The sequence below is a fragment of the Typopeltis vanoorti genome, chromosome 20, assembly GCF_054136105.1.
Source record: "Typopeltis vanoorti isolate ZY-2024b chromosome 20, IOZ_Tvanoo_1.0, whole genome shotgun sequence".
In the NCBI taxonomy this organism is placed as follows: domain Eukaryota; kingdom Metazoa; phylum Arthropoda; class Arachnida; order Uropygi; family Thelyphonidae; genus Typopeltis; species Typopeltis vanoorti.
Window position 1 is genome coordinate 102,778,472 of NC_143568.1, and position 26,005 is coordinate 102,804,476.

Below are 26,005 nucleotides of genomic sequence, written 5' to 3' on the forward strand. Positions count from 1 at the left end.
TATTTGAAAAGTTTGGGAAATTGTTATCCTCAATTTTCTTAAATAATTTAAAAGGTTATATATTATTATTATTATTATTATTAAACAAGACCTCATGGAGTCAAAGACTCATCTAGGATACACAAGGGTGGTCTGAAAAGTTCTCAGCCTCGACCATAGATGGCAACATTATTGACAAGAGATTTTTTTCTAAGTTGGTACATCTGTCATAAGCATCCATCTGAAATTGCAAGTCATTCTATCAAGCAATTTGTTTTATACAGCTGTCTGAAATCGTGCGGTTATAAAATTCTTTGTAAAAGAAGGTTTAATGCCAAATGAAATTCATTTGAAGTTCATAAAAGTTTATGGGCACTCTTCTCCTTCATTTTTGACAATTAAGAAACGGGCTGCCGAGTTTAAACGTTTGCTGTACCAGACTAATTAACATGGAAGACATAGGACTAATTCTTGATAAAGTTAACAAGATCAGTAATAACAGAGGACTTCAACTCAATCCTAGCAAGACAAAGATTATGGTTCTCAAAGGAAATACAAACAGAGAAGCTCTTGAGAAACAAGTGTATACCTTAATGGAGAAAGAATTGAGGAAGTCAGCAAGTTTGAGTAGCTGGGATCCATTATTAATGTGAAGAATTGCTGTTCAGAAGATGTCAGAAAAAGGTTAGGAATGGCTAAAACAACAGTCAGAAACCTGTCTAAAATCTGGAAGGATGGATCTATCTCCGTGGAAACAAAGTTGAGAATTTTGGATGCAGTTGTTTTTCCAACAGTGACTTATGGATGCGAGACTTGGAACCTAAAGAAGTCAGATAAGAAACAGATATCTGCTTTTGAGATGTGGTGTTACAGAATCAGCATAACTTAAATTGTAATGACTACCTTTCTATTTGAAAAGTTTGGGAAATTGTTATCCTCAATTTTCTTAAATAATTTAAAAGGTTATATATTATTATTATTATTATTATTAAACAAGACCTCATGGAGTCAAAGACTCATCTAGGATACACAAGGGTGGTCTGAAAAGTTCTCAGCCTCGACCATAGATGGCAACATTATTGACAAGAGATTTTTTTCTAAGTTGGTACATCTGTCATAAGCATCCATCTGAAATTGCAAGTCATTCTATCAAGCAATTTGTTTTATACAGCTGTCTGAAATCGTGCGGTTATAAAATTCTTTGTAAAAGAAGGTTTAATGCCAAATGAAATTCATTTGAAGTTCATAAAAGTTTATGGGCACTCTTCTCCTTCATTTTTGACAATTAAGAAACGGGCTGCCGAGTTTAAACGTTTGCTGTACCAGACTAATTAACATGGAAGACATAGGACTAATTCTTGATAAAGTTAACAAGATCAGTAATAACAGAGGACTTCAACTCAATCCTAGCAAGACAAAGATTATGGTTCTCAAAGGAAATACAAACAGAGAAGCTCTTGAGAAACAAGTGTATACCTTAATGGAGAAAGAATTGAGGAAGTCAGCAAGTTTGAGTAGCTGGGATCCATTATTAATGTGAAGAATTGCTGTTCAGAAGATGTCAGAAAAAGGTTAGGAATGGCTAAAACAACAGTCAGAAACCTGTCTAAAATCTGGAAGGATGGATCTATCTCCGTGGAAACAAAGTTGAGAATTTTGGATGCAGTTGTTTTTCCAACAGTGACTTATGGATGCGAGACTTGGAACCTAAAGAAGTCAGATAAGAAACAGATATCTGCTTTTGAGATGTGGTGTTACAGAATCAGCATAACTTAAATTGTAATGACTACCTTTCTATTTGAAAAGTTTGGGAAATTGTTATCCTCAATTTTCTTAAATAATTTAAAAGGTTATATATTATTATTATTATTATTATTATTCTTAAACAAGACCTCATGGAGTCAAAGACTCATCTAGGATACACAAGGGTGGTCTGAAAAGTTCTCAGCCTCGACCATAGATGGCAACATTATTGACAAGAGATTTTTTTCTAAGTTGGTACATCTGTCATAAGCATCCATCTGAAATTGCAAGTCATTCTATCAAGCAATTTGTTTTATACAGCTGTCTGAAATCGTGCGGTTATAAAATTCTTTGTAAAAGAAGGTTTAATGCCAAATGAAATTCATTTGAAGTTCATAAAAGTTTATGGGCACTCTTCTCCTTCATTTTTGACAATTAAGAAACGGGCTGCCGAGTTTAAACGTTTGCTGTACCAGACTAATTAACATGGAAGACATAGGACTAATTCTTGATAAAGTTAACAAGATCAGTAATAACAGAGGACTTCAACTCAATCCTAGCAAGACAAAGATTATGGTTCTCAAAGGAAATACAAACAGAGAAGCTCTTGAGAAACAAGTGTATACCTTAATGGAGAAAGAATTGAGGAAGTCAGCAAGTTTGAGTAGCTGGGATCCATTATTAATGTGAAGAATTGCTGTTCAGAAGATGTCAGAAAAAGGTTAGGAATGGCTAAAACAACAGTCAGAAACCTGTCTAAAATCTGGAAGGATGGATCTATCTCCGTGGAAACAAAGTTGAGAATTTTGGATGCAGTTGTTTTTCCAACAGTGACTTATGGATGCGAGACTTGGAACCTAAAGAAGTCAGATAAGAAACAGATATCTGCTTTTGAGATGTGGTGTTACAGAATCAGCATAACTTAAATTGTAATGACTACCTTTCTATTTGAAAAGTTTGGGAAATTGTTATCCTCAATTTTCTTAAATAATTTAAAAGGTTATATATTATTATTATTATTATTATTATTCTTAAACAAGACCTCATGGAGTCAAAGACTCATCTAGGATACACAAGGGTGGTCTGAAAAGTTCTCAGCCTCGACCATAGATGGCAACATTATTGACAAGAGATTTTTTTCTAAGTTGGTACATCTGTCATAAGCATCCATCTGAAATTGCAAGTCATTCTATCAAGCAATTTGTTTTATACAGCTGTCTGAAATCGTGCGGTTATAAAATTCTTTGTAAAAGAAGGTTTAATGCCAAATGAAATTCATTTGAAGTTCATAAAAGTTTATGGGCACTCTTCTCCTTCATTTTTGACAATTAAGAAACGGGCTGCCGAGTTTAAACGTTTGCTGTACCAGACTAATTAACATGGAAGACATAGGACTAATTCTTGATAAAGTTAACAAGATCAGTAATAACAGAGGACTTCAACTCAATCCTAGCAAGACAAAGATTATGGTTCTCAAAGGAAATACAAACAGAGAAGCTCTTGAGAAACAAGTGTATACCTTAATGGAGAAAGAATTGAGGAAGTCAGCAAGTTTGAGTAGCTGGGATCCATTATTAATGTGAAGAATTGCTGTTCAGAAGATGTCAGAAAAAGGTTAGGAATGGCTAAAACAACAGTCAGAAACCTGTCTAAAATCTGGAAGGATGGATCTATCTCCGTGGAAACAAAGTTGAGAATTTTGGATGCAGTTGTTTTTCCAACAGTGACTTATGGATGCGAGACTTGGAACCTAAAGAAGTCAGATAAGAAACAGATATCTGCTTTTGAGATGTGGTGTTACAGAAGGCTGTTGAGGATATCATATACTGAAAGGCGTACAAATGAATGGGTGTTAGTCAGCAGAACTTTAAGGCTTCTTAAGGATATTGACAGAAGAAAGTTAAAATATTTTGGACACATAGAAAGGATGAAAGCGGGACTTCTCAGAATAGTAATAGAAGGTAAAGTTCCTGGAAAAAGAAGCAGAGGTAGACCATCAATGAGATGGATGGACGGCGTGTATGGGGTGACTGATCTTCAGAGAGTTGAGGCCGCCAGAAAAGCAAACAACAGGACTACATGGCGTGGCCTGGTGTGGCACATCACCAAGCATCGGAGTGACCATACGGCATCTGTAGATGCCCAGTGAAGATAGTAGTAGTACCAGACTTAAAGATGATCCACATGAAGCACGTCCAAAAAGTGTAATAACACCAGAAATCATTGATCAAGTGCACGATATTTAATTAATTATTTTTAATTTAAAAAATTAATTATTATTTGACACCTCCAGGGAGTCCAAAGACTCATCGAGGGAGAGTGTACCAACAGCATTGAACGATTGGACCCCTTCCAACTACTAACCGCGCTCAAAGTTACTTAACTGAGCCATTAGTAGCAGAGGCTCTACCCATCGACCAACCTTTGCCGGATATGGTATTGGATGACCGGCGAGTCAAAGTGCATGAAATTGCTGAGACAACAGGCATTTCAAAAGAATGTGTACGATAAATTTTGCATGAAGAATTGCAAATGAAAAAGCTTTATGCAAGATGGGTGCCGTACTTGCTCACAGCAGATCAAAAATGCATTCGCATGAAAATATCTGAACAGTACTTGGAGCATTTTAACAAGAATAAAACAGATTTTGTACATTGATTTATTACTATGGATGAGACTGGGATTCACCATTACACACCGAAATCCAAACAGCAGTCAAAACAGTGGTGGACAGGAAGCCGGTTGTTCAGCACCAAAGAAGACAAAGTCGGTTCCATCAACAGGAAAGTTATGGCATCAGTGTTTTTGGATGCTAAAGGCATTTTGTTTATTAATTATCTTCAAAAGGGTAAAACAGTAACCGGGGAATATTATTCTGATCTTTTAACCAGACTAGACGAAAAAATTTGTTTGCAGAAAAACAAAATCATCTTTCATCAGGACAATGCACCTGCACCACAAAGGTGTTTTAGCAATGGGAAAATTATGGGATCTGCACTATGAATTGTTGGAACATCCACCCTATTCCCCAGATTTGGCTCCCTCTGAGTTCCATTTCTTCCAAAAGCTAAAACTCTTCCTCGCTAGTCAGCATTTTTCTTCGAATCAAGAGGTGATTGCATCTGTAGAGGAGTATTTTGCAGATCTTACTGAGAACCAATACAGGGATGGGATAATGGTGCTGGAGCATCACTGGAATAAATTTATTAGTCTTACAGGCGATTATGTTGAAAAATAAAAATAATTTTGAAATTATTAAGTTGTTTTTTCATTGTTAGGCTGAGAACTTTATAGACCACCCTCGCATATATATATATATATATATATATATACACACACACACACACACACATATATATACGCACGCACACACCCATATACACGCATCCCAACACTGTTTTATCCTAGCTACATGACTGTGTGTTTAGAAAGAATCTATTGTAACACACACACACACGCTTTTTTTTTCCTTTCGATAGTCAAATTTCAATTATTGTTCTTCAATTCACATGGATGTTTTAGATATGTGAAATGAATTATTATTATCATTTGGACCTCCATGGAGTCACAAGACTCATCATGAGAGATCTATCCTAGAAAACACAAAGTCCATCATACCATTCCTTCAAATCATCCACTGTTTGTGCTCTCACTACCCTATCAGGCAATGCATTCTGCAGTTCAACCACTCTCCATGCAAACAAACCACCCCCATGCTCTCTCTCTCTCCTCTCTCTCTCTCATGACTTCCTTTTGCAACTTCAAAGAACAAGTACCTTGTTCGTTCATTCTTATTCAAATCTTACCGTATCTGCACTATTACTAATAACCCTTCCTAACTTCGCATAATCTACAAACAACCGAATATCAGCCGGCAATCCATAAACAATTCACTGATATAAAGGTTAACAATACAAGTCCTAGTACTGAGCCCTGTGGGACCCCACTTGTAACCTTCCTCCTTGATACTGCTCTCTCTTGCACACAAATCTCTGATATCTATCAGATAGCCAATCTCCAATCCAATTCAGTAAATTAACATCTAAACAACCCAACTGTTGTAACTTAAATATCAGCTTATCATGTGGTACACTCTAAAATGCCAATGCCTTTGTAGAATCCAAAATATAGCAGAATATGCCTTTTCCTCATCAACTGCTCTTGTCACTTTATTATAAAAGGCAATCAGATTACTAAAGCAAGAGTGCTCCTTAACAAATTCATGCTGGCTCTCACAGATAACATTACCCTTATCTGCCCAATGTTGTATATGATTTCTCACTATTTCTCCAAAGTCTTAACAACTAGTCATGAAATACAAAGTGTTGAATAGTTTGACATTTTCATTCTACTACCATCCTTATGCAATGGCACTATCTTATCCTTCTTCTACTCCTTGAGCACCTTTTCTATAGCCAGACTCTCACTAAAAAGCCGGTCAATGGAGCTGTCAGTTCTTTAATGCATTCCCTCAAAACCCATTGCAAAATCCCAGTCAGTCCCATTTGCTTTATTGACATCTAGTGTACTCAGTATTTGAAACACACTCTCGTCTTGCACTTCTAAATCTCGGACCTGCCCTATCCCTCTAGTATTAAACTCATTTGTCTGGGATAAATACCCCAGTAAAGTGTTTATTAAACAACTCAACAACGTCCTCTACATCAGTCACTCTTATCCCATCTTTGTCTAACAATGCCAATCTTCCACAATCATTTTTCCTCCTGCTGGTCACATAATGAAAACATTTCTTGGGATTTTCTTTCAATCTCGGCCAATCTTGTCTCGTATTCTGGTTTGGCCTTTTTTTTTTTTTTTTTTTACCATACTAGTCACTATTCTGAGGCTTATATTCTAAGTATTGAATATTATAATATAATATACATATTATATTAAATGAAGCAATATCTGAACATGTCCTGAGAGTTCAAAGAATAAATAGGGTAGCAGTCAAATGGATGTGTAATCTTATTAAGCATCATAAGCAATGGATGATGTGGAAGTAATATCATCTGCATAAGAATGATGTCTGTTATGAAAATCATAAGCAGCAGGCCAGAAGAGTCACAACTCTTGTACGGAAAACTAAGTCTGAGTATGAAAAGAAACTGACTCTGCAAGCTAAAGACAACACACAACAATTCTATCAATATGCTGCAAGTAAAAGAAAGAATGAATATGAAAAAATAACTCTTCTGAATGTAGATGGTGTGAGGGTGACAAATGCAGAAGAGATTGTTAAACTAATGAGTGTGTCCATTTTGCTAAAAACTATCAACCTGGTGTATGCAACATTGAGTTCACTGCTACCTCTTCACTGGCTGAAGAAAGTCAGGTGTATGAGAAAGAGGTATTAGAGCTGTTGCATACTATGAATAAGAATTCAGCAATAAGGACTGATGGGATATCAGAACAGGTGCAAAATGTGTTCAGCTGAACTGGCTATTTCTTTGACTAGGTTATATAATTTGAATCTCAGACCAGAGAAGATTCAGCAGGAGTGGAAAGATTGTATGGTAATCCAATTGCACAGAGGTGGTGCAAAGAACTGATGTACCCAATTATTGACCAATCAGTATCTCAGGTGTGGTGGTGAAGATTTTGGAAAAGTTGGTTAGGGCTCATATTAAAATATGAGTGAAACTCTACTTTGCCATGAACAGCATGGGTTTACTAAGGGAAGGTCATGTTTTAGCAACTTGCTCACATTCTATAATAATGTTACCATTGAACTAGACAAGGGAAATGGATACATCATGATACATTTTTGAAAATTATGGAGACGACTACTGTGTTTGAATAAAAAAACTTTAGTTTAATATAACTAAAATCTATATTCGACGTTTCGACCTTTATGTCAAGGTCATCTTCTGGAGCGTACAAATATACAAGAAACAAACTATACTACAATCCAAACTGGTTCGTTAAAGACATTGACCAACCGCTACCACAATTGTTGGCCTGATCTCTGGTGAAAAAATAAAATAAAATAAAATAAAATAAAAATAATAAAATAAAAAAAAAATAAAAAAATAAAATAAATAAATAAATAAATAAAAAAATAAAAATTATACATCAGCGCTAGAGTCCTATTATTAGTGTTGTCTAATATATATATATATATATATATTAACATCATTCCAGCCAGTTGGTATGGAATGGTTTCTAATACTAGTTACGGATTGGCTAGAGTCCTGACTTATGCTGGATCTTTCATATTAGGTAGGCTGAATGTGTGCCATCCAGATCCTTGGAATTTTCATACCATCTTTATTATTGATATTTGGGTGGTTTATCAGGATTTCGCAGGATTCCTTAAATTTCCTTTCGTACCAGGTTTTTGTGCGGTGTAAGGAGCAGGTGCTTTTCCAGTTGATTTGGTGTAAGGTGTTGAGTGCGTGGCCTGCTTCACCATAATGATTATATTTAATGTGTCTAATGTGTTCTTTCTTGCGTATAGGGATTGTTCGTCCTGTTTCACCAATGTACGGTAAGTTACAGGTGCAGCGGATGTAATAGACTCCAGGATGTGCTAATGGGTGGAGAGGATCGTTAGAGGAGCTGAATATGGTTTTAAGTTTAGTGGGTGGTTTAAAGGTGGCATTGAGGTTATAATGTTGTAGGATTCTGTTGATTTTTTCTGATAACCCTTTAATGTATGGGATGGCTATGGTTTTACTGTAACCTAGATTCGTTTTTGTTGTAGTTTTATAGAGTATTTTATTAACAGTATTTTTGTTATAGCTATTATTTATGAATGTGTCACTAATGATTTTTAGTTCTTGTTTCAGGGCTTGCTGGTTAGAGCAAATAGTTGTGGCTCTGTTTTTAAGGGTGTTAATGACTCCATATTTTTGTGATGGGTGGTGGTATGAATTTGCATGTATGTATTGGCCAGTGTGTGTCGGTTTTCAGTAGACTGTGAAGGATAGACTGCCTGAAGGAAGACGTGTAAACTAGTGTGTCTAGGAAAGGGAGTGAATTTTGGTTTTCGATTTCGATGGTAAATTGTATGCGTTCGTGTTGTTTGTTCAGGTGGCTGAGGAATGTGTTTAGTGTTTGTCGCCCGTGCGGCCAGATCGCGAACACGTCGTCAACGTATCTGAGCCAGAGCTGTTGGTCATAGCGTGGCGGAATCAAGAGCCCTTTGCTCAACGGTTTCCATGTAGAAGTTAGCGATTGGGGGGGGATAGTGGTGAGCCCATGGCTGTACCTTCTTTTTGTAGGTAGAATTTGTTTTGCCACACGAAGTAACCGGACTTTAGTATATGGGCAAAGAGGGCCGTAATGTCAGGCGGAAATTTGTTCTGTAGTAGGAGAATTGTGTCATTGATGGGGACATTAGTGAAAAGGGCAGAAACGTCAAAACTGACTAATAAGTCGTCTTTGTCGAGTGTTATGTTTTTGATTTTGTTTATAAAGTGTTGTGTTTTTTATGTAGGAGGGGGAATGACCTACCAACTCCTTGAGTGTTGCCGCTAATTTTTTGGCTAGGTGATAATTGGGACTGTCTATTCCTTCCACGATTGGTCGAAGGGGCACATTTTATTTGTGTATTTTCTATTTTCGGAACCCCATATAATCTGGGGGGGAGGGGGGGGAGGCGTAGTGGGGTTTGAGTTTTTTAACTGTGTCTGGTGGCCAAGAAGTGACGGACTTGAGTAGTTTTTCTGTTTTATCCTTTATCCTTTTTTGTTGGGTTATAATTTACCATTTTATATGTGTTGTTATCGGCTACTAGTTGGTTCATTTGAAGTATGTATGTTGACCTGTCAAGGACAACAGCGGCACTGCCTTTATCTGCTTTCGTTATTATTATGTTTTGATAAATTTAGTTTAATCCTTTATCCAAGTGTGAGCAAACAAAGTTTGCGCCTGAAAGTATCTTCAGGACTGGGGTAAGGTGGTTTGACTTTTAATGATTTAATTGCTGCTAATTCTGTTTTTGTCAGGTTGTTCAGTATGGTTTTCTTAGTATTTAGGACATTACTGGTTTCTAGTCGTATTTTATCTGCTATATTGTTCGGTAGGGATCTGATGCCTCTTTCAATGTATGTAGATAAAATCCAATTTGTTTACCTTTTTTGGTTCTATTGCGTAGTTCAGTCCTTTATTCAGTAGCGTAAGTTTGCCGTTGTTCAGGTTGTGGCTTGATAGGTTAATCACATGGTTCTTGCTTGTCGGTGGTTGGTCGCTCCTTGTCTCCCTTGTTTGTTGTTCATTATTGTTGTTTATCGGGGAGGAAGTCCTCTGATTGGATGGATTGCTGTGATTGGCCGTCATATTTTGCCGTTGTTTCAAACTGTGGAATTTTTTCTTCAGTTTTTCTTTATTCTTTTCCAGGGTATGTTTGGCCGAATTGTCAGTAATTCTTTCAAGTGTTTGTAGAATGTCTGGATTAACATAGTTCGATAGTTCGGATTGTAATTTAGAAACCAGATTTTGTGTTGTAGCTAGGTTTTGGCAGGCTGTTTGAATCTGTTCTCTAAGCATTGCTTTTTCTGTGCGGTCATAGATACGGAGTGCCTTAGCGGACGTAAATTTCTTTTTCAGCCTGATGCAGATCGGAATAAGGTTATTGTTTCTGCATCTTTTTAAAAAGGCCAGCCGATTGATCAAAAGAGAAATACGAATCTTTAGCTTACCATAGCAATTGCAGCGCTTGTGGGGATTAAGATCATCCATGGAAATGATCTTAATCCTTTCTTTTAGGCTTACACGGTGATCCGAATGCATTTATGAAAATTATGGAGACAATACCATGTTTGAATAAAAACTTTAGTTTAATATAACTAAAATCTACATTCGACGTTTCGACCTTTATGTCAAGGTCATCTTCTGGAGCATACAAATATACACAGGAAACAAGCTATACTACAATCAAACTGGTTCGTTAAAGACACTGACCAACCGCTACCACAATTGTTGGCCTGACCTGTATTTGTCTCCATAATTTTCAAAAATGCATTCGGATCACCATGTAAGCCTAAAAGAAAGGATACATCATGATACTTTTGGATTTTGATAAGGGGTTTTGACAGAATACAGCATGGAAGACTGTTGCATAAATTGGAGAATATGGGTTTGGATTATAAATATTAGCATGTAGAAAGTATTTTACCTTGGGTATAATAAATGTTAAAGATACCAAGTTATTTTAAACCTGGTTTTACTCCATTTCCCAAGTAAGCAAACAGAAGTTTGCACCTGCAAGTGTTGCAAGTCTAGCTGACCCTGCATAGTGCAAGACCAAGGCAACTCATGGTAAAAGTAGAATAAGCTCTGATCACTAATCTTAATATTTACCCTTAATGCAAAGCACATCTCCTGGAGGAGATGTATGATGCTTTGTATTAAAGGCAAGGGGCGACTACCCAGACCAGTTTTGACCTTTACTGAGGTCTCATCAGTGGGAGCCAGGCTAGAAATACCAAGATTTTAGTAATATAGAGGCTGGCTCCCACTGATGAGACCTCAATAAAGGTCAAAACCGGTCTGAGTGGTGGCCCCTTGCCTTTAATACAAAGCATCATACATCTCCCCCAGGAGATGTGCTTTGCATTAAAGGTAAATATTAAGATTAGTGATTAGATCTTATTCTACTTTTACCATGAGTTGCCTTGGTCTTGCACTATGTGCAGGGTCAGCTAGACTTGCAACACTTGCAGGCGCAAACTTCTGTTTGCTTACTTGGGAAATGGAGTAAAACCAGGTTTAAAATAACTTGTTATCTTTAACAAATATTAGCGTGGTTAAAAGGATGGCTGACTAATAGATATCAAGAAGTGGTATAAGGGGTATGCGAGTTTGCAAGATTTAAAGTAACTAGTAGTATACCACAATAATCACTTCTTGGTTCACTGTTATTCAATCTGTACATGAATGCTATTGGGAAGGATTTGACAGGTGACATACAGCTGTTTGCTGATGATACAAAGATAGGCAAGTAATCAGGAATGCTGCCAATATGCAGTACTTGCAGATTGATTTTAAACCGAGATTGTGGGCATGGGAAAATGGATATCAGCTCAATGTCAGTAAATGTAAAGTGATACAGTTTTTGCATGATTAGATAGTCAATTTTGTAATATATTGATGGGATTATGCTAGAAGAAACTGCTCAGGCTAGAGATCTTGGAGTGTTAGTAAATAGCACGTTGAAATTCAGAGGTCATGTAGTAAAGATTGCAAACACAATTCAAACATAATTACAATGCTGAAATGAACTTTGACATGTAAAGATAAGGATGTCATTTTGGCTCTTTACAAGGCCTTCATAAGACCTTACTTGGACTATTGTGCAAAGGTCTAGTCTCCTGATTTCCATTGTGATTCTGATACAGTGGAGAGAGAGAGTGCAAGGAAAGTGTTAAAATGATATCAGGATTGTGGAATACTGATTATGAAGATAGATGGAGAATTTGTAGACTGCAGACGCTAGCAAACAGGAGAAATAGGGATGATATGATTTAGACGCACAAACTTCTGACAGGGTCATAGGATTTCAGTTGATGGAATTTTTCATTATATGGAGAGTGGGGAAAGAATGCAAGGGCTTCTTTGAAAATTGAGAATGAATACCACTGAGAGGGGGGTGAGGGCTAGATTGTTCTCTCATACGGTGGTGTGTGATTGGAATGGACTGCCATGGGATGTTGTGTGTGCAAGCAGTGTGAATGAATTCAAGATTAAGTATGATAGCTAGTGCATGTAGTCTGTGGCCTCCCTCAATGAGTCCCTGACTCCCTGGAGATATCTCTTAATAATAATAATCAATATAATAATAATAATCAAGATATAAGGAGATAGCTGATCTCCAGCTATCTCCTTATATCTCTTCCATGATTTCTTCATAATCTCTTTTTCACCTGCAATTTCCATTTGATATATGCTTGTCATTTACTAAAGATGCAACTTGCCATTGCTACTAATAAATATTTCTTCACTCATTCCCATGTACTGATGATATCTTGCCCTTCTAATTCCTCCATCCTCAAGCTCATTTCTAAGATTATAATGATCACCTACCTTATAATTCCACATAAATTCCTTTCCCTTTGATTCTCCTACATGTCTATTTATATCTTTCTCCAAGTCAAAACTATATAGTCACTCTCTCTCTCTCTCTCTCTCTTTCCAATGGGGGTAGGATGCCATTTCCATTACAATCAGATCTTCTGATGCTATGACCAAATCCCAAACTCTTGAATCTCATGTTCCTTCTACTATAGGTTGCCTAAGACATTTGTCCCTCAAGAATTCCAAAAATTTCATTTCCTTACTATTACATCCCAAGTTATACTGCCATAGTTAAAATCTCCCCATAACAACCATTTTGTGATTAACAGATAATATTTTTTACTGTGGCATATATGTCTTTTGTATAAATATGGAGAAAAGGTTGCTGCATGTTACAATAAACTCTCTGGATCCATGCCATTAATTTCTTTAGAATTCTAAGATAATACTCAAAGGTAATGGTGATGCAAGAAGGAATAAATTCTGAATGTATGACTGCCAAGAGAGAATGAGAGTGCCCTTGGTGATAGCAAATCTTTGGGACGGTATATATTCCACAGAATATCTCTTACTTTCAGATTGAAAAACAATGTACCCAGCTTTCATTCCTATTGATAAATGTTGAATAAAAGAATTTTATCTTCTTGTTCTGTTTATCTGTGTGATTTTAAGAAACTAAGTGTGCGCACACACACACATACATACATAAACACAAAACTCATTATCAACTGCAACTGCTCACATTAAATGATAGTTTTATTTGTTACTGCCTGCTACAAAATGTGATAATTCTTTAAGCCATTTCCTCGCTGCTACTGCTGTTCATGATCTCCCACTACAATGTCCATCATTCAGATCAAGGATGGCTGTTATCAAAGTTTACATTATAAATAATGTTAATGTCAACATACTCAATTTCCATAAATAACTTTAAAATGTTAATAAATATTAAATGGTAGAATGTTTATATTATCAGAAATTTATTAATGTGCACTAACATCTCACATTAGAGATGTTCACAATTTCCCATTAGAGATCCTTAATGGCGGAGCTGTGATATATTAAACTATATGGATGCAGTTCAGTTCATACTGCTACATTACTTATTCTGTGTGTGGGTTGGAAGAGGAGAAAGGGAATATTACTCTTTCATATGTGTACTCATATATAAATTATCATAATAGATGCACACTTTCCTCATGTACCTTTTATTGTTGTTGTTGTTATTTACTCTGCTGTTTTAATTACCTAAATGTCATTTTAGAATTTCCATATACACTGATTGGAAAGAAGTCAATCCCCCATGGACAAGGTGCATCATGCCATGTAGTGAATCACATGTATGTAGCCAGTATAAATTAGAGGAATATGATGCCTCCCACATCAGTGCAAATGTGTCCGAATGAAATGGCTACAAGAAGGGAATTGATGGAGTTTGAAAGAGGCACTGTGATAGGATGTTGCATATCTATTCAGGCCTATCTATTCAGCAAACTCTTGACAAATTGGGCTATCCCAGGTCAACAATCAGTGATACCATACTGAGATGGATGCACAGGGAGTCAATTGTAAGTGTTACCTGCAGTGGATGACCCACCACACTCACCAAACATGACCATAGGGTGCTATGAAGGATAATATGTAAAAGCCACCATTAGTCAGCTGACACATTTAATGCCGAGTTCTGGGCATCAACTGAAACATGAATCTGCACAATAATATTCAGAACCAAGGCTCACAATATGGGTTTCCATTGTATGACCGCAATTCCTCAAACACAAACCAATATGCAGCATCGTCTTCAGTGGTGCAAAGAGCATGTACAGTGGGATGGGAAAACTTGGAAAGCTGTGTTATGAAGTGACAAATCACACGACACCCTCATCCATGCAGATGGATGTGTGTAGCAGATTCCCAGTGAATGTGTCTTATCAGAGTGCATAACCTCAACTATGAGGTTATGCACTCTGAGGTGGCATTGTGATGTCTTGTTTTCCCTAGTTTGGCCTTGGATCTCGGCTTGTTTTGCCACAAACATTGTACTCTGAAAGGTATCTAAACAATCTCAACAATGCAATCCTTCCTACTTTGTGGCAGTTCTACAGAAGTGACCATTATCACTTTCAATAAAGAAATGCACCATGTCTTGTTGAAACCACAAACCACCATACATGCTGCTGGGTGGTTTGTGGACATAAACATCACCACACTTGACTGGCCTCAACAGATCCTTGATCTCAACCCTACTGAACATCTGGGATGATCTGGAAAGTCAGGTAAGGTTGACAGACATTTTCCCCACAACAGTCCAGGACTTCATTACATGCCTACAGGAAGAATGATCCAAATTTTCCATTGATCGCTATTGTATGCTTGTGGAAAGTATGCTCTATAGGACTGCTGTGGTGTCAATGCAGCGAAAGGAGGTCCTACATCTTATTAAGGTGGGTGCCATGGTTGTTTGTTCCTCACACTATGGGTCCATTGACTTCTTTCCAAACAGTGTGTAGATGTACATGTTATTTGCTTTATACATGCATCATAATAAAAACTGATATTTACATAATTTGAATACTTTAGAAACATACAGTGGTCCAAAATTCTTTAGTATAGGACACCATCCAAATATTTCACATACATAAGGAATGCCTATAAAATCTGATGCAACACAATTTCCTGTCAATACTCCTAAAAGAAAAATGAAAAATAACAGAAGAGAGTAAATATAATGAAATGCATGTAGTAGTTCTTTAATTAGCAATTAACAATACATTATTTATAACTAATATTTAATGACACAGATGAAAATGGATGTTAAGTATATTTAACTTATTTCTAATAACTGTTTGCCATATTCAGCTGTGATTTGCAATCACGTTGTACTACTTTCAATTCATATATATTTCTATCTTTTATCACTAAAGTAAACATTTAAAATGTTTACTGAAATTTGTTATGTCAATTTTGGCAGAAACTGGACCATTTTGTGCGAAATGAAACAAAATTAATTATAAATGACAGTAAACTGTCTATGAGAAGGATGAAGAGATGTTGGAAAGGGTCCAAAGGTGACTGACTAAGGTAGTTTCTGACCTCTGGGATGTCGAGTATGAGGAAAGATTGAGAAGATGTAATATGCAGAGTCTGGTGGACAGGAGGAAGAGGGGAGATATGATAGAGACCTTTCCAAGAAACCTATAACAACCCCTTATCAAGTTGGTAAGGGGTTGTTATAGGATCAATGGTGGAGAAGTTCTACAGAGAACAGTAGGAGATTAGGGGAGAACCAGAGGTCATCCCTGGAAACTGTATAAAGAGGGTGTGAGTATGGGAGTGAGAGGCAGGTTTTTTCGTGCAGAGTTGTGAATGATTGGAATGCCTTGCCTGAGAGTGTGGTGTCTGCAAGGAGTTTGAGTGTGTTTAAGACACGGTATGATGAGATGTATGTGTGATAAAAGGACCTCCCAGATGAGTCTTTGACTCCATGAGGTCTTGGGGTAATAATAATAATAATAATAATAATAACAAAAAATGTCACTTTACAAGAATTCTCTTGTGAAATGTACCTTTATAATGATTACCTTAAATTATTTCCATACTTGTACAGAAAGAGTCAGTGTACTTTATTTTTTTTATTTATTTTTTCTCTCCTTATTGAATCCTGGCTAGCCCCAATCACAAAGCCAATTGGAATGTATCATATTCTATGTTTACTTAAGCAGTGAACACTGATATATACAGCAATTATATGCCAACTCTCTGATGGTATATAATTTAAATGAAATGTTAAACTATACATAAACTTTTAAGAGATATTAATTATAATTATTAATGCTATTGCATAAGCATGGTTCTAGGACAGATCTAATTAAAGATGTGTTTGTAATTAAACATGGGATAGGTTACTTAGGAATGGAATAGAGGAGTGGGTTGATGGAGATAAGATTCTTTATGATGGTCAGAAAGTAAGCTTTCTTCACCCATCTACTTGCCATTTTATGTTAAGTAATGAATGTGTTGGATAAGGAAGACTTGTATTCAGTGATATTCTTGGTCTTTGCAAATGCATTTGATAGATTTCTACATGGAAAGTTGGTGTACAAGCTGAGAAAAATAGGAATAGATAACAGAATGGTTAGATGGACTGGAGATTGACTCTTAACCATTGAAATTAGCTGCAATATGGTGTGACAGCGTCCCAGAAAAGAAAGACGATTAGCAAATCCCATGTGGATTGACATGGGATCTTCAGTTGCTTGCTGATGATGCATTCTGGAAGTTATATAAAGGTGTGATGAAGAGAAGAGTTAGGAGGAGGAGAAGTCTTCACATTGAGAGTGGTGAGCGAGTAGAATACATTGCAGAAATGTGTTCTGAATACTGAAAGTGAATGAGTAAGGTTCTATATGATATGGTGCTTGTTAAGTGAGCCCTCCCACAATCATTCTTTTCCACAATTGAGTCTGTTTGTTATATATACCTCCATATAATGTTCTCATATAATGATAATGTTACTGTCAGGCCTGACTTCTTGTGGCATGCCCACATAAACTACTACTCTATCATGCTATGATCCATGATAGCCCTTTGTAAGCTCTACAATCAGCAGAAGACAGACTGGTGTAGGATTGATTGTGGTCATTATCAAGAGGACCATTTTTTCAGCCAGTTTCAGAGTTTACAAATCTTGGTGCAGGTGAGTTTTGAGTCTCTTCTGATTTATCTCCTAGCGTGTGTGTATACCAAAATCTGCATAAATGTTCAATCTTAATATGTATTACTCTTAACACAATAATGTTATTATTGTGTTAAGGGAAGGTTATTATCCCTCTTTATAAGGCTATCATTCGGCCACATGTTGACTACTGTGACAGATTTGGGTACCTGCATTTATTGGGGATCAGGAGATAGTGAAGAGGATTCAGAGATGAGTGATCAAGCTGGTAACAGGTCTATGTTATGTTCCCTATGAGGATAGACTGAGGCCATGTTGGTTGCAGAGTTTAGCTCACAGGCAGAGGAGAGGGGATATCATAGAAACTTACAAGTTATTAAAGGGATTCTATAAGATTGACACAGAAGAAATTTTTAAATACAATAAGGAATAGTGTGGGGGGGGGACAAGGGATCACACTTGAAAGTCTTAGAATGTGGTTCTTAAGCATGTGTGAACTAGGTTCCTTACTTAGAGAGTGAATGAGTGGAATGGATTGCTCCACTGGTGAATAAGTTTAAGGCGATGTATGATAGGTACTGTGTTAAAGGATAGAGTGGGTCTCCTGCAATGAGTCTTTTGACTCCATGTAATATCCATATAAATATACATTATTATTACTATTATTAATCTTGAGAGTATTCACTATGTGTAGAGATGTTCATATAACTGAAAGTTTTCACGTAGAAAATCAATAATATAACAGCATGAAATTAAAATAATTCCACATACCATTTCCTTTATAAAGTACAACTCCTTTTTGACAATGGTTAGATTTAGGATTGCAAACGACATTTTTCAGGTAGGGATCCTGAAAAAAAAAAATGGACTTCAAATAACAATAAACAAATTAAATTTTTGCAGTCTTCCTTCCCATCTATAATACCAATGTATCATAGATACATTAGTATCATTGATGGAAAGAAAGTTAAGGATAAAAGAAGAAACTTATTAATTGGTTTTGAACACTTTCTGATATAACTGTCAGAAAATGTATAAAATAGGGGATTGTTCCAAAGGACAGCAGTAGAGAGATTAAACAAAGAGAAAAAAAAATTGGTTCTGCAAGTGTGAAGCTGAACAGCAGAGTTCAACTTCAAACTTGTCTGCTGACAAATTTTGAAGAATGGGGAAATTAATAATAGAAAACTTTGTTGAAAATTTCTCTATCACAAATGTATAGTTCCCAAGTTTACATCATCAACAAATAACTGGATATTCTGTCTCACATAATTCCCTATATCATTAGGGAATTATGTGAGACGTATGATATATAATTATCATACATATTAAAGTAATTAATGTAAAGAACCCTGTGCCACACCACTGGTCAATTACCTTCTCCTGATTCTACTCTCCCATATGGTGCTTTGAAGTCTATCTGTCCACCATCTCCTTAACCATGTCACCAACTTGATATCCATTGTTATTTGCTCCAACTTACATAAAAAAGTTCCCTCCTCTCAGATGCCTCTACAAAATCAAGTAGCATTCCAGTTGGAGGAAATGGGGATGGACATTAAGCTGGTGATTTGGATAAGAGGGTGGCTGATAGGCAGATATCAACAAATGGCATATGGGGGAATTAGATAGGTTATAGTGGTGTGGCAGCAGGTCTTCTGCTGTTTAATCTGTACACCAATGATATATAATTTAAAAGGAAATATCCAACAACAGTCAATGAAAATGATGTAGAGATCATACAGAATGACATAAATAGACTAGCAGTGTGGGAAATGATAATCGCTGCCAGTCTAATATGGTCAAGTATAAGGTCATGCAGTTTGGGATGAAGAGATCACAAAAATTCCCATCTAAACTGATGGGAATTAACCACAAGAAACAGATGATACTCTGACAGATTTTGAGGAATGGGGAAATTGCCAATAGAAAATCTGTTGAGCATATCACTATCACACAGATGTTCAGTTTCAATAGCAAGTGAACATCTGTGTGCTTGAGAGTAGCATGAATTACTATTATTATTAAATGAGATTAAATGAGAATATTCATATAATCCTAAGACTCATTGGAGACAACTCACAATACCATTATTCATAAAATACCTATTTGTATCTTTCTTTAAACTCATTCACTGACAAAGCACTTCAGACTGCCTCTGGTAACCCATTCCACTCATTCACCACACTTCAAGCAAAAAATCTAGTCCTTGCATGCTTATCAACTCACACGAATTGTATTAATTTTACACAGCTTCAAGATATGAATCCTTGTTCTTCCCTCTGCTCTCATGTGCTGAAAAATTTCTTCAGCATCCAATCAATAAAATCCCTTTAGTAACTAACCTATGTTTCTATCATATCCCCGCATTTATAATTATTATTATTATTATAATCCCAAAACCTCCATGGAGTCAAAGACTCATCTAGGAGGTCGTTTTGTCATACACACAACTCATTATACCATGCCTTAACACTTTCATTGCCAAGCTGAAAATTGGAATTTCGTGTGGTGGCCAAATTTTTTTTATTTTTTTATTTAGTTAGCGATGTCCACGCGATAACGCGTGGTTGGCCATTTGGTGAGAACTCGCAGCGCGTGATCCCGCGATATCATTCATTGCCAAGCTGAAAATTGGAATTTCGTGTGGTGGCCAACTTTTTTAAATTTTTTATTTAGTTAACAACGTCCATGCGATAACGCGTGATCGGCCGTTTGGTGAGAACTCGCATCGCGCGATATCGCATGATTGGCAATGAACATGTTAAACACACTCAAATTCTTTGCAGACACCACACTCTCAGGCAAGGCATTCCAATCACTGACAATGCTGCATGCAAAAAACCTGCTTCTCACTCCCTTGCTCACACCCTCCTTATACAGCTTCCAGTAATGTCCTCTGGCTCTCCCCTAATCTCCCACCATTTGCTGTAAAGCCTCTCCAACATTAATCCTATAACAATCCACTTGGTCTCTATCATACCTTTCTCAACCTTTCCTCATATTTAACATTCAAGAAATCAGAAACTACCTTAGTCAGTCGCCTCTGGACCCTTTCCAACATCTCTTCATCCTTTTGAAAACCAGGTAACAAAATCTGTGCACAGGTCTACATGTGGCCTAATCAAAGTCTTACACAATGGAACAAGAATCTCCTTACTTCTACTAGTCAGTGTCCTCTGCATCATTCCCAAGTCTTTGGTGTTGTCCTCACAATTTTGGAAATGTGTCCCCTAAATTTCAGATCCTTATCCACTATCACCCCAAGATCTCTTATTTCTTCCACCTCCAACAATATATCCCCACCAAGCATAAATTCTACATCCCATCTTTGTTTCACAAATTTTTAAACCTTATATTTTATAACATTGAACTCACATCCCCATTTCTGCCCATCCACTCAATTTATTCAAGTCTTTTTGTAAGGCCACATCATCTTCTTTACTCTTCATAGTTCATCCCAACTTTGCATCATCTCCAAACAACTGAATATCCCCATCCAAATCTTTGCCAATATCATTAACATACAAGTTAAACAGCAATTGCCCTAAAATAGACCTCTGAGGCACACTACTAGTGACTTTCCTCTTCCTGGATATTGCTCCCCCATATGCAACTTGCTGCTACCTATCAGATAGCCAGTCTCCGGTCCAATGCTAATATCCAACCCCAATGATTTCATCAACTAAATTTTGTAACCCACCAATCTTAGGCCTATCTTCATTGAGAACACTGCACAGATCAGTAACTATTTTAATCAAGTACTTTTGAATCTTCTTTGACACTTCCATAACTCCAAGAAACTCAAATGACCAAATCCAGGCATTGAAGTCTAGATGAAGCTGTATTAAAACATACAGAGAGGAAAATAATCTTCTTCTTCTCTCTCTCCTTTTCAAGGTGCACTTCAACATCCACTTTTGTAATATATCCTCTGAATTTCAATTCCATGTCTGCCATCACTTTCAAATCCTTAGTCTCAATGTTGTGCAGTTCACTCAAATTGCATAATTTTATAGCTTAGCACATTAAACAGATAATAACCATTATCAATATCTTTATAAAGAACTTTCAACATCTACCTCTATTCCACAGTATTTTAGTAATAAGGTGTGACTCTTGCATATGGAAATATGACTTCTGCATAACTTCAACCTTGGTATCACTTCTGGGTCTGGCTCCCACTGATGAGACCTCAATAAAGGTAGAAACCAGTCTGGATAATGACCCTTCCCATAATGCATAGCATTATACATGTCTGCAAGGATATGTGCATTGCATTATGGGAAACTAGGCAATTGATGTGAAGTCTCTAGCCTCTATATACAAGTTGAAAGTTTTTACACTTGGTACTATAAATTAAAGATGCCTAGAATATAATTTCTTGGCAACTTTGAAGAAAGTGGAAAAAAAAAACTTTCAACGTCTATCTCTAATCCAGAGTATTTTAGTAATAAGGTATGACACTAGTTAAGGGGATAAAAATCCTTTATTGTTTTTCAGCCAGTAAGAGAAACTAAGATCGAAAACTACGATCTGAACGTTTCATGCCGACGAACTGTCGGCGGATCCAAGCGTAAGAGACCACTTGGTAGTGCCACACCATGGTAACTCGTTGCAAAGGTGGAGCAAGATCCCTCACTATTCTTGATATTTTCTCATAATGTAAAAACACACAGCTCCTAGGAGATGTAGTACTGCTTTACATTATGAGGAGAGGTCACTACCCAGACCGGTTTCAACCTTTCTTTTTTTGAGGTCTCATCAGTGAGTAGCTAGACCTAGAATATCAGAGTTTAAGTGAAAAGAACTTACATACTTTCGCTATACGAATGCCAGAAAGGTGTGTCACTATATTATGTTATAACATATTATAGCTAAGATGAAAAGCCAAACGGCTATTTTTCTGGCGAGGTTGATAAGTTAAGGGGATAAAATTTTCATCTTAGCTATAATCTGTTATAACATAATATAGTGACACACCTTTCTGGCATTCGTATAGCGAAAGTATGTAAGTTCTTTTCACTTAAACTCTGATATTCTAGGTCTTGCTACTCACTGATGAGACCTCAAAAAAGGTTGAAACCGGTCTGGGTAGTGACCTCTCCTCATAATATTAAGCAGTACTACATCTCCTAGGAGCTGTGTGTTTTTACATTATGAGAAAATATCAAGAATAGTGAGGGGAACTTGCTCTTCCTTTGCAATGAGTTGCCGTGGTGTGGCACTACCAAGTGGTCTCTTACACTTGGATCCGCCGACAGTTCGTCGGCATGAAACATTCAGATCGTAGTTTTCGATCTTAGTTTCGCTTACTGGCTGAAAAACAATAAGGGATTTTTATCCCCTTAACTTATCAACCTCGCCAGAAAAATAGCCGTTTGGCTTTTCATCTAAGGTATGACACCTTTGGGCTATTTGTATATGGAAATACGACTTCTGCATTACTTCAACCTTGGTATCACATTTTGGTCTGACTCCCACTGATAGGATCTCAAACCATAATCTTTCCTGCTCAGTTGTAGATAATAAATATTACAGACATCACAGAAGCTGAAGAAAAGCAATTATATAGTAAGATTTGATGTTTCAAGGATACTTGTGACATAAAGACTGAATAATATATGCATATAAACAAGAAAGATATTTAATTAACAAATATTTAGGTCTGGAAACAGCAGACCATCTTCAGTGGCACTACAAGAACAGTTTTAATAAATAAAAAAAATACAAGGTGGAATACTAACAATAGATATTATTATATATTCAACAAGCATATAATAAACTAAGTCAACATCTAAACCGAAAATATGAAGCTCTTTCGTCTAAACAATTCAAGCCATTCAAAACTCCAGATAATTGGATTGTCAATATATCCAGACGTCCTCTAACTGAGAGCGAAACCCTCATCCTGTCAAAAGGACATGATTTTTCTATTGTTCCTAATAAGATACCATATCTAGATTTCCTAGTTAACACTGAATGGAATATCAGTCATCTAACTAGTGATAAAGCTAATGCTCTTTGCCTAGAAGTCACTTCTTCTCTACTTAAGGCCAAACTTCCTCCTTCCAACATATCTCTTTCTGAAATGAAATCTTTATAGTCCTTAAGAAAAAACAATCACCTTATTATCACCTCACCAAAGCTGACAAGGGGAAAGCAACAGTAGTTATGGACTCAGCAAATTCCAGAAGAAAACTTTCTCTTTTACTTCAAGATCGCTCCACATATCAAGAACTTGATTATAATCCAACCAACAGACAACTAAAGAAATTAAATTCTCTCTTAAATAAAGTCATCAGTTTAGATAGAGACACAATTGAAAGACTTAAAATTCATTCTGCAAGACCTCCTAGATTTTATGGTCTTCCTAAAATACATAAGTGTGAGATGGATGAATAAAGGGATTAAGCATGCGATACAGAGAAAAAGGGCATTGTGGAGGCAGCATAATAGAAGTGGAAGTAACCAATTTCATGAGGTCTACAAAGACCAGGCAAGGAGGGGGACTTGGTTGGTGAGAGTAGCTAAAGAGAGGTATGAACAGCAGTTAGCTAAAGAAGCCAAAAAGAATCCTAGGGAGTTCTTTTGATATGTAGCCAGCAAAAGAAGGAATGATTATGGAAGGATGATATTGATTGGAGGAAATGGTATAAAGACAGCTGTTGCAGAATCTGTGGTGGAGATACTCAATGAGCAGTTCATAAAGATCTTTCAATCTTGTGAATGTGACTTCATGGAGAGATTGAGAGCAGTTGATGATGGGGAGGAGAGACTGACTGTAAGTGAGCAAGAGGTGTATGGGGAGTTGAGTAAACTAGATGTTAATAAGGCTGTGGGACTTGATAATATGTCACCACGTATTCTGAAGGAATGTACCAGTTGACACCTGCCTTGACATATTTTTTTAATATGAGTCTTGCACTTGGTCAAGTTCCTAAAGAGTGGAAGGGGGGGCAAGATTGTGCCACTTCACAAAGGTGGTGATCAAACTCAAGCATCAAACTATAGGCCTATCTGTGTGTCAGGTGTTGTGGTCAAGTTGTTGGAGAAGCTTGTGAGAACTAGGATCCAGAGTTGGGTTGACAACAATGGTATAATCTTTGATGGACAGCATGGATTTGCTAAAGGGAGGTCATGTTTTAGTAATCTACTTACTTATTACAATAAAGTGACTGCTTCCTTGGACAGAGGAGAAGGATACACAGTAATATACTTGGATTTTGCAAAGGCTTTTGATAGAGTACCTCATGATAAGTTGACAGTCAAACTAGGGCAGATGGGGTTGGATATTAGATTGGTGCATTGGATTGGAGACTGGCTATCTGATAGGTATCAACAAGTTGTGTATGGGGGGTGCGATATCCAGGAAAATGAAAGTCACTAGTGGAGTGCCTCAGGAACCTGTTTTAGGGTCATTACTATTTAACTTGTATATTAATGATGTTGACGAAGATTTTGGATGGAGATATTCAGTTGTTTGCAGATGATGCAAAGTTGGGATGAACCATAAAGAGTAGTGAAGATGTTGTGGCCTTGCAAGAAGACTTGAATAAATTGAGTAATTGGGAAAGCAAATGGGGATGTGAGTTCAATGTTGCAAAATGTAAGGTTTTAAAATTTGGAAAACAAAGATGGGATGCAGAATTTATGCTTGGTGAAAATATATTGTTGGAGGTAGAGGAAATAAGAGATCCGGGGGTGATCGTGGATAAGGATCTAAAATTTAGGGTAGGATCCAATTAAATAGTCATGCACGATCCCTGCCCAGATATTGATGGCGAACCATTGCTGGTTCGACTGTGGACATGTACCATGGGGATTCTGGGCCACCCACAAATGCACATTATGGGCATTGACTACGCCTTCATGTGAGAAAGTTGATTCATCTGTAAAGAGCACATGAGTGGGGAAATCGGGCTGTACGACACTTTGCTGCAGGAACCACTGGGTGAAATCCATGTGCAGGGAATAATCAATGGCTGTCAATGCCTGCACTCACAGCAAGTGACAGGGTGTAGCCCTTCATGCAGTACTCGCCAGACACTGTTTTGATGCATGCCCAGGCTCCGGATCACGTGCACCCAGGTTATCTTTCACCATACACAAGATGTCCTCGCTCATAGCTGGTGTTCTGACCGTCTGTGCTCGTCCGGTATCATGTCGACTGACATGGAAGGTGCTTGCCTCACTCAGCTGACGTTGCAGTCGCGCAAACATTTTATGATCGAGCACACGCCGCATAGGATATCTCTCACAGTACAGTCTTTAGCCCTCTCTACTATTGTCCTCAGCTACGCCGTACATCAGGTGCATATCGGCTTTCTCTGCATTCGTAAACTGCTCCATCTCATGTCCGATCGACACTCAGAATTCTGGGGTTTGGCTGATCCAGCGCTTTTAAGTCATACCGCCTAATCTGTGTTCCCTACCGGCATTGGGCTGCATTTGCAGCCGCATATTCTATGACGAATATTGGTGGTTTCAGTGTGTACCCATCCCTTCACGTTTGGGCCATGAATTCAGTTACACCCTGTAGTACATAAGTTAGTTAAGGCCTATAATTTGTATCAACAGTTTTATCAC

At 37.1% G+C, this 26,005-nt stretch overlaps 1 protein-coding gene across 5 annotated transcripts in view; it reads right to left on the reverse strand.

Annotated features, from left to right (window-relative positions):
* Window positions 1-26,005, reverse strand: part of LOC150095730 (P2X purinoceptor 4-like) — a 173,643-nt gene that overhangs the window by 83,734 nt on the left and 63,904 nt on the right. For all 5 annotated transcript variants that reach the window (XM_090410355.1, XM_090410353.1, XM_090410354.1 and 2 more), the window contains exons 4-5: window positions 18,188-18,266; window positions 15,330-15,429 (exon numbers count right to left, since the gene is read on the reverse strand). In XM_090410355.1, coding sequence (XP_090266481.1) covers window positions 15,330-15,429; window positions 18,188-18,266 — 179 coding nt within the window. The remainder of the gene's footprint in view (window positions 1-15,329; window positions 15,430-18,187; window positions 18,267-26,005) is intronic.